This window comes from Berghia stephanieae, chromosome 1 (genome assembly GCF_034508935.2).
Source record: "Berghia stephanieae isolate SIO BIC M18660-M18661 chromosome 1, UCSD_Bste_1.3, whole genome shotgun sequence".
Taxonomy (NCBI): Eukaryota; Metazoa; Mollusca; class Gastropoda; order Nudibranchia; family Aeolidiidae; genus Berghia; species Berghia stephanieae.
In genome coordinates, this window is record NC_088360.1 from 91346923 (window position 1) to 91357004 (window position 10082).

The 10082-nt window shown below is 37.5% G+C and overlaps 2 protein-coding genes across 2 annotated transcripts in view; one reads left to right on the forward strand and one right to left on the reverse strand.

Annotated features, from left to right (window-relative positions):
* Positions 1–435: 435 nt before the first annotated feature.
* Positions 436–2067, reverse strand: LOC144958984 (uncharacterized). Its single transcript, XM_078891324.1, has 2 exons — positions 2042–2067; positions 436–970 (listed from the first exon to the last, which is right to left on the reverse strand). The coding sequence occupies exons 1-2, from the start codon at positions 2065–2067 to the stop codon at positions 436–438; spliced, it is 561 nt and encodes a 186-aa protein (XP_078747450.1).
* The window catches only part of LOC144964834 (uncharacterized), an 8467-nt gene continuing 60 nt past the window's right edge, over positions 1676–10082 (forward strand). Inside the window, exons 1-3 of the mRNA XM_078899519.1 lie at positions 1676–1750; positions 3549–4060; positions 9901–10082. The exon at positions 9901–10082 is cut by the window's right edge and continues 60 nt beyond it. Coding sequence (XP_078755645.1) covers positions 3584–4060; positions 9901–10065 — 642 coding nt within the window. The 5' untranslated portion in view covers positions 1676–1750; positions 3549–3583 and the 3' untranslated portion in view covers positions 10066–10082. The remainder of the gene's footprint in view (positions 1751–3548; positions 4061–9900) is intronic.

A 10082-nucleotide genomic window follows, 5' to 3' on the forward strand; every position in this document is an offset into this window, starting at 1 on the left:
ATTGTATTATGTTTAGTTTACATATTATATTATATGATTGGTAAACATTTGAGTGTATTCCTCTTAGTTGGGACCTGTGCTTGTGTCTGGATGAGACTTTTAGGTGATCTCAAACTAAGTACATTGGTGGTATGCTCTTGGAAGCTACATCTGATCCCTATTTGTTCCCAGTTCCCCTATGTCTTACTTTTTCTTGGGTGCTGTAATTGTAATTCTATAACTTTTTACTATCCCATTTTCTTCCTTTTTACTGGCGCTGATATAACCTAAATGTGTTCCAAGCGCCGTAAAACCCTTAAAAACAAAAAAACAAAAACATAAAATGAAATCAAAATAAAGTAAACTTAGCTTTAAAATTCTCTTCGAATAAATTGAAAGGCAAATGGTCGTCATGCATAAAGTGAAAATAAATAAGTATTTTGTGACAGTACTTGATCAGCACCAAATTGTACTGTAACATGTTACATCTGTTTTGTCATTATTTACGTACAGTTGGTGATTTTGTAAGGCTCTTTGGATGTCATTTACATTGACTTGTTTCAGACCAATAAAGTCCATGTCGTCTGCATATGCAATTTCCATGGGGGGTTCGTTTTCAAAACGTGATTGGGCCGAAGGTACATATTTACGCACATCTTTTAAAGCATTTTCTAGGTAAATGATAAATAAAACAGGGCTTAGGCTGTCTCCTTGTGGTGTACCGATGTTGTCAAGGAATGATTTATTATCTGAGGCACCGATTATTTTGGTGGTTTCACTTATAAGGAATCTGATTAATCTAACTTCATCTTCCATAACTATTCCTTTCAAAATATTTAACAAGGATTGGCGATTGATAGTATCGAAGGTGGCAGACATATCTATTCCAGTTATAACTATTTCTACTTTTTCTGACAGGGTTTTGGCAGCAAGCCATTTGTGGGTCCAAACTGCATCTGCAGTACTCCTCTCCGTCCTGAATCCGCTTTGACTATGTAACAAATAATTTTCAACAATCGATCTAATTCTAATTTATATATATATAATCTCAATAGGGTAGGTAGGGAGTCAATATAACACTAACGCCGTCAAGTGTTCTACAATAACACCTCTCCCCCTGCCTTATGCTTGATTTATATAATTTTGATCTCTCCCTCCTCCTCCTCCTCCTCCTCCTCCTCCTCCTCCTCCACTCTCTCTCTCTCTCCATCTTATTGGCTCATTTAGGCACCTCTAGTTTTTGGTTTCACTAGGAAAAAATAATCTAATTCATAATATAAATATAACCGTGGCAATTTGGAATTAACTAAGTTGGAGACCCCAAAAACATTTGATTCAATTTATGTTTTAAAGAGTACCATTGATAAAGAACTTATCAACATAATATTTAGTTTCGATGAATCACGACATTGGATATCATTTTGCATTTTGTATATTAACCGTTAGGTTTCGTAACGACGTGCATTCATTTGCAGGTCTGATAGCCTAATTTTTTTATGGGCTTACTAATGAAATGGAAAAACTCTCAAACCAACGCAAAATATTGTACATTACAACAATAATAAATCGAGCCCATATTTCCGATCGGCCATCAGACCTGTTAATATGTGCACGATGTTTCGTAAATATTGGGCGCTCGTTTTATTTATTTATTTTATGTTTCGTCGTATGATGTCGTGCGGAATTAAATGACGCGGATTTATTGAACAAAGAAATTCGTTAACGCGATTGGTGAAATTTGTGTAAACATTCATTTGATGGAAAATAGCTGGTAAGCTTTTACTTTTAGGTTTTTAATATGCGTCTGAACGTGTAAACTTAATTAAACTTGGCATCTTTTCTTTGTTAGAAAAACACTCAGTCAGTCGGGGCTTCAAAATTTACTATAATTTCTCCAACTAACGTTGATAGTTAAGTCTAGTCATCTTCACTGAGCTTATCCTAAATACATTGAACCTGCCTGTTGGACTGTAAGGATTGCGGTGAGAACTTTTCCTTAGAGTTAACCAGTTAGCTACCTGTTTGGACTTCTTCAAAGTGGAATGAGTGTACGGGACCTTACCAGGCAAATATGGCTGTGTAATCCATTTAGTAATTCAGAGACTCATTCATTCGTGATTCATAATATTTGTAACACCAACACGCCAAGCAGGCAGACGTTTTGTTTGTTTGGATTTTTAAAAGATCAATTGTCATTTTCTTAAAATGAATTTTATATCATTTTACTCGTGACAGTATTATCTTTACTGTGATATTTCTTTTATCAATGTTCATCCACGATTTCAAGTGATTGTTTTTTTTTGGTGATCTTCTTTGAAATTTTACAATGGGTTTTAATTTTTCTACAAGTGTTCGCCGTGCAATTTGTTTACACCCATTTTTAACAAACAGTCGTCAGCGAGGAGGGATAAGAAAACAAAATCGTTAACTGTTGTGTGTGGACATCATGGACTTAAAACATAGACCACCCCGTCGTCCCCGCACCCCTCCCCCAATCTAATCTCATCACTGTAAATACTTCTCATCGTCGAACGCCATCGCTGACTGTTTTATTTTAACTCTACTTATCCGTTTGATTGCAATTCGTCTAAATAAAGCACACTCTTAGTGTAGTGTTACTTGTGTGGGAAGTTGCCCGTCTTGTTGAAAATAAATAAAAAACAACAAAAAACATATGACTCATCAGGATAAAGTGAAAAAGAGCCGGAATAATTTTTTTTCTAACAATGTAGCATTATGTTAAGAGTTCACTTTTGTGGTTGACGTGTCAATGAATATAATATTTATTGTCTTTCACAAAGCAGACACTATAATTTAAAAATGTATATATAAACCCATTGCTTTCGCGGTAAAATCAATTCAGTGAAATGTCTGATTTTGTTTGACCGTAGATAACATCATTATGTGGATTTCTAGCAAAAGCTCAAAAACAAGACGCAAGATTGAAAACTTTTGATATCGTGATTTTTAACCACCTTGGTACAACTGGCATAGTTTCTTAACCAAAAGATGATTTTTAATTAAACTTGGGAAGTAGGTATTAACTTAAGGTTTTGTTTTTGTTGCTTGTAAAATTTTGAATGATTCTGAATTTTTTTCTCGCACCCTAAAATTTATATATATATATATATATATATAAAATATATATATATATATATATATATATATATATATATATATATATATATATTATATGAGTGTTGGTGGGTACTTGTAGGTACGAAAGTGCTCGATAATAGTGGTTAGAGCTAATATATAATGTAAATTTTCACTCACATTTTTTTGGCCGAGACGACTCGTTTCTGTGTTTTTTACACTTCATCAGTCGGCGTAATCCATTGTAATGTCCGTTTGGAGTTTTCTACGGACATTACAATGGATTACGCCGACTGATGAAGTGTAAAAAACACAGAAACGAGTCGTCTCGGCCAAAAAAACGTGAGTGAAAATTTACATTATATATAAAATATATATATATATATATATATATATATATATATATATTATATATATATATATATATATATATATATATAATATATATTTTATAATATTTTATCACTCAACAGATTTCCTTGCTAATTTCGCAACGTATTTGTACGGAATGCGAAATTCACATAATGTGTCAAAACACCCAGTCGATACTGTTCTCCATATGAAAATGAACATTCCTCGCAGGTCCTTAGGATTTGTCTACAAAAAGTGCACAAGTAAATATTATGACACTATTGTGAAGTTGACTGCATTTCTTGATTTTACATGCCATGACTCAAAACGAGCGTTTCCAGTATTGATGGATATAGGAGACAGAATGTCAGGAAAGAATTTTGAGCTAGTTGTTCAGCCTTTCTCTTTGCCCTACAACCGTAACTCCCATAATATTACGAAACTGACGCACGTAGTCAACAAGAAAACGAAAGGAGTAGCTGTTTTTCCTTTTTTGACTGATGTATACGCGGAGATCGATAGTCTGGTTACGAAAGCGGTGGTGGACAAGACAGACAATGAGATATTAGACAACATTCTCTTACCCGTGGCTGCCCTTGTTACAAATATGTCAGTGGATAAAACTAAGCAGGAGGTGAGTAAAATTTATTACAATGTACTGAACTTTTGTTTTTAATTAATACCATACTTTTCGTGATATTAGAGAGGTTTAGCAGATCATACATTCTAATTATATAATTAAAAACAGTTGCGATTTTAAAAAATTGAATATTACGATGTAAACTTTCCCGTGCCCCCCCCCCCCCCCCAAAAAAATAAATAAATAAATAAATAAATCGCATAGCGACACTATTTCTAAAAAAATATAATGAGAATAATCATGTGATAGATACGCGATACGTCATGCGTGATGGGTGAAACGTATGATCTGCTTAACCTCTCTAATTACTAATATAAACATAGGCCGTGTGCTTTACACTTTTGCAATTTCGATGAAGTTATCAAATAAATAATAACACCAATTAGACAAGATTTTAAAAGTCTGAAGGCTTTATCATAATTTCATTACGATAAGGATTGTCCTAAGTCGTGTTGTGTTGGGAGAAGTGGACACTTGTGCCGCGCTGAGGACCGGTTCTTGGGACCGGTCCCACGGTCCTTTAGCTGAGAACCGGGGACCGGTCCCAAAGTGGAGAACCGTTGGCTGTCCTTACTTCTTATAACCTTTCAACGGTCCCAGCGATTTTCGCGCCATACTACTGCCCCAGCTATTCTTTGCCTCGGTTCTTTTGCCTACCATCCACAAATCACCACCCATCCCACTTAATTAATCGCACCCACCCCCTTTGCTATACACTAAACGACACAGACGACCATCTCCCTCCACTCCGCAAACCGCCCTTTCGTGTGTGAGATGGGGGGAACAGGAGGCGCACGCCTTGGACGATCCATTATACGGGGTAAATTTCAAAATTGACTAAACCATAATGATCGCAATGACAATGATCTATGATGAAGGCATGACCCCTCTTCTCTAATGGGTTATTGTTTGAAATGAATGTGACTACTAAAGATGCGTGTGTGTTTGTGTGTGTGAGTGTGTGTGTGTGTGTGTGTGTGTGTGTTTCGAACCTAGCAAGTCCGATTTTTTGTCTTCTTTTGTCTCTCTCTTGTCACCACTCCTTTCTATCGCATTGTTGTCATTTAAAATAATACAATAATATTAAGATTTCGTTTGGTGTTTTAACTAATCAAATCATATGAGTTTCACATATTATTTCTTCCTTCCAAAATAACAGTTATAACGTCTGTATTTTTAAAAAGGCCAATAGAATATTTGGGGGCCCCGATAGCTCAGGTGATAGAGCAATCTTTATCCGCAAAGGCCAGCGATCGATCCCGGGTGCAGTCGAGCTGTTTTTTCCTCTGAACTCCCTGTCTACTCAGCAGTGAATGGGTAGCTGGGTTTGTTAGATCTGGCGAAAAGTAGTTTGGAATAGACTAGCGTCCTATCCAATAGTCCAGCATGCCACAGACACAAAATATTAACAATTCCTTTTCCCTAACACTAACATTGACGTGACCCGCTCCATCAATCTTCGCAGACAGACAGACACACGCACACACACACACACACACACACACAGGCACACACACACACACACACACACATGCTTAATGGATAATGTTATAGCACTATTTTCATGTTTTGAGGTAATAAGCCTTCTCCGCTCTCACTTTCACTTAGCGGTTCTACAGCCATCTACTGCAGGCACGGTCCCATCGTTTGACGGTCCCAATGTAAAAAAAAGAACCGATTCTTTGACGGCCCCAAGTCCTAACGAGCCTTGTGAATGGCCAATGTCGAAATAGAACCGGTTCTTGGAACCGGTCCTTGCGGTTCTCATTTCCCAGGGACAGTAGAACCAGCGGTCCTAAACATGCTTGGGACCGCTCCGCACTAGCGGACACCTCCTCATAACTTTGAAACTATTGGATCAAATCTGTTTTGCTAAGACTATAAAAACGTATATGATTGATTTTTCCCCGTAATTAAATCCACTTCAAATTTATTTACACTTGACAAAAAGTATTATTTATTATAGACATATTAATGATGCATAAAAAGAATAAGTGATGGGAAGCATAAACATTCTTATGTTCTTATAATACCATTCAACAGTCATGACGTCAATTAACCAGTAGATTTTTGACCAATAAAACATGGAATTTGTGACACACCTTCACACGTGCTCGGACAAACATAGTTGGTTGTTTATAAACAATAACGTGAACTTATTCGACCCCCATCTGATCGTTGTTATTGTTTTTATATTGACAAATGGGTGACTAGTTATCACACGATTTTCTCGATCATATTAGAAACGTTTAAGTTTACACCTAGTTTTCTGTGATGATTCTACTGATCAAGAGGTAGAACAGTGGGTATTTACTTAACACATACCATCTATAGTAAAACCTGTGTAGTTTGCTGTGTCTACCAATCACTGCCATTGTTTACATTATGACGATTGTCCGAGAGGCGTGGTTATCTACCGGTTAATTCCCTCGTAATGACGCATAGTTACTTAGTAACGGGCTATAAACTATCGGAACAATGGCGGACGCCCTGATGAAATATTTCTCCGACGAGCAGAGAAGTGTATCCAGAGGAGAAAAATATTATATATAAGATCGTGTTTTGACTTTTAGGCATTCTGATTACATGGCATATGAAAAGTTCTTGCCAGCATGAAGAATAAAAAGCACATATTTTCTTTGTTTAAAACCACGCTGCTCGCTGTCTCGTATCATTATCATGTGACGATAGGGAGAAGCGGGTCAGGCTGCCCCGGTTCTGAAATATGGAATATCCCGTACCATAGAAAGGTGAAAAAATATCTTCCCAAATTATAGAATCAACCATACTATTGCACAAAATTTAGCAATTGTGATAAGACAATAAGATTGACAAAGACTTGATTATTACATACAAACAAAGCAAACTGTCCGAAATCATGGGATGATACAAGTGTGTACTAACAGTGTATCTGTATCTGTATCTGTATGGTTGGCGCTGAAGAAACCAATGGTCTGGTTGTATTTCAGCGGCGTCCTCATTGGGCGCGGGCCCATGTCAGTCGGGCCTTGAAATCGTTTAGGTGTGGTGCCATGATGACCAGTTCATCCAGCCCATTCCACTCCGAAATAGTTCTAATGAAGAAAGAATTTCTGTAATTTTGTGTTCTTGTCTGTGGGATTTTGAAGCAGTTCGAATTGTTTGTGGCGTATCTGTCAATGGGGTTTTCGGTTATGTGGTTGGCGAAGTGAGTGCTCGGATTTTTCTTTTGTTTGGTCGTGGCGTGAGAAAGGAGTCTGCCTTTATTTATGGTATTTGATCTGTTATTATCTTGAACATGAATGACAGACGGGTTTCTTTTCTTCTTTGTTGGAGGCTGATGAGATTTCTTTCTTCTAACATTTTTGTCATGCATCCTGGTGTTCTGCTCTTATAGTTCCCAGTTATGAACCGGGCGCCGTGTCTCTGGACTCTCTCAAGTTTTTGAATATCCTCTTTCAGGTAGGGGTCCCAGGCAACTGCTCCGTATTCCAATTGTGATCTCACAAGTGCGAGTAGGCGTTTTGTTTGCTTGACACGATACAACCACCCCACCGACGTGGCTAAGATTTCGGCGGAGAAACGCGAGGGTGCAGCTTGCCTTTTGGGTTAGTTTGTTAATGTGTTTCCCCCATTTCAAGTCCTTTGAGAAGGTGATGCCAAGGTATGGGTTATCGTCGACTTGTTTCAGGACGGTGTTGTTTAACTTGCAGGTCTCATTGTACTACAGCACAGCTGAGGATGTAGCATTTGTTTGCGTTAAATTTCATTCCCCAATCATTAGCCCACTGTTAGAGACTATTCAAGTCCTCTTGTAGCAATTTTTGATCATTTGCAGATTTTATTGCTCGGTATATTAGACAGTCATCGGCGAATAAACTAATCTGAGATTTTACTCGTAGAGGTAGGTCATTGATGAAACAAAGAAATAGTATGGGTCCTAGCACCGTTCCCCGTGGTACTCCTGATATGACTGGACATTCATCCGATGACGTGCCGTCTAGGACTACTTTCATGGTACGTTTTGTGAGGAAATTAGAAAGCCATGTGTGTAAAGAGCCACGAATTCCGTAATTTTCTAGTTTCTGCAGGAGTTTTTGGTGGGGAACAGTATCAAATGCTTTGGAAAAGTCGAGGATGCCGATGTCTGCCTGAGTGTTGGCATTCTGGAGTCTCAACAGGTCGTTTACAGTTATTAGGAGTTGGCTTTCACATGAGTATCCTTTGCGAAACCCGTGGTTCAGGTCGGTTAGGATGTCATTGTTCTCAAAGTGGTTCATCTGTTCTTACAGATTATATGCTCTAATAGTTTGGATATTACAGACGTCAGTGAGATTGGACGGTAGTTCTCTGCTTTATTTTTGTTGCCTTTTTTTAATACAGGTGCGATGTTTGCCTTCAGCCAGTCACTAGGGAGCATCCCGGTGTCGACCGATTTTTGGAAAATTATGCATAATGAGGGGGGCAAACTCTCAGCACACTCCTTTAGTACTGTGTTGGGGATGTTATCTGGACCTGACGCCTTAGATGGATCGACGTTTTTCAGCAACTTTTCAACCCCTGAGATGTTTATGTTGATATTAGTAAGAAATTGGTCACACCTATGTGATGTCGGTGGGGTGGTTGTATCGTGTGGATCATGAGGGGTAAAGACAGATTTAAATTGATCCAAGAGGATCGTTGCTTTATCCTTCCCCTTAATGTACAGGGTTTCATTTTCTTTCAGTAGGGCTACACCAATGGAATCGTTTTTCTTGCTTTTTATGTAGTTCCAACATGGCTTGTGTAAGAGTGTGTAAGAGCTCGATGGATGATACTAATAAATATGCAGCCAAAAGCTCCAGTAGTGCGTGCCATAGCTTCCCATAGGCATACTGTCTCTGCATTCTTCTCCTTATTAAAGAAAGCATACAGAAACATTGAGAGTGTCAGGATCACAAGTTTACAACCTTAGACGAAACCAGAATTACAGTTGCACATAAAGCCACAAAGGGGGTGGCATCACGGAGAAGTAAACAGTATGACCTAATCACGTCAAGACATAGGGGATATACTAATTTAAAAGGCATCAATCGCCGAATGATTTGATAAACTAGAAATGTGGTGTGACCAGCACATGCCACTGCTGAACGAAAACGTTGTCGCGCTAGTTACAGATTACTATATTTTACTTATCATCATAAACATCGTCGTCGTTGTTGTCACCATAATCATCGTCATCGTGCGGCTATGTCGTCTTGTGGTATGACGCTCGCATTCGGTCCGGAAGATCCAGGGTTCGAGTCTCGCTCTGATCGGCACATAGTTGAGTCCTTGGAAACTTCTCTTTACTCACATTTTCACATCGTACTCGAGTGTAAAATGATACCTGGCCTTGAGAAGAGCTGTATCAGTCGGTAAAAAATTGTAATATCGCCTAACAAGCATCATGTGTCGTCCTACATATTAAGTGCTGTTGTGGGCTATAGGTCCCTTATAAAGCGCTTTGAGCGCGTTTAGTGGATATTGCGCTATTTTAAAAAAGTTTATTTTTTATATTAAAAAGCTCAATCATTATCATAATAATAATAATAATAATAATAATAATAATAATAATAATAATAATAATAATAATAATATAATAATAATAATAATAATAATAATAATAATAATAATAATAATAATAATAATAATAATAATAATAATAATAATAATAATAATAATAATAATAATAATCATCGTCATCATCATCATCATCATCATCATCATCATCATCATCAATAACAACAACAACAACAGCAACAATACAATCTATAGTTTACAAGGATGACCAATATCACAGCTCTCATTGTATTCTTCTTTTTTTTTCCGTACAGTTTTCACAGAGATCCAATGAAATGGCAGCACGATTAGATTTCAAGTACAGCTGCACTCGAGGTGTGTATGGAACACCGACCTTCATGGTGAATGATGTGACGGTTGTAGCTGACCCAACGTGGACGATACAGGATTGGGTTTCAGTCATTGATCCTTTATTGTGAAAGAAAAAAAGCACATA

What these genes read in the sequence shown, in the direction of transcription:
- LOC144958984 (XM_078891324.1), bottom strand. Translation starts at nt 2,067, where the DNA reads ATGGATTACACAGCCATATTTGCCTG. An exon ending in TACACAGCCATATTTGCCTG is followed by an intron (nt 971 to 2,041) that starts GTAAGGTCCCGT and finishes TTTGTTACATAG; the next exon opens with TCAAAGCGGATTCAGGACGG.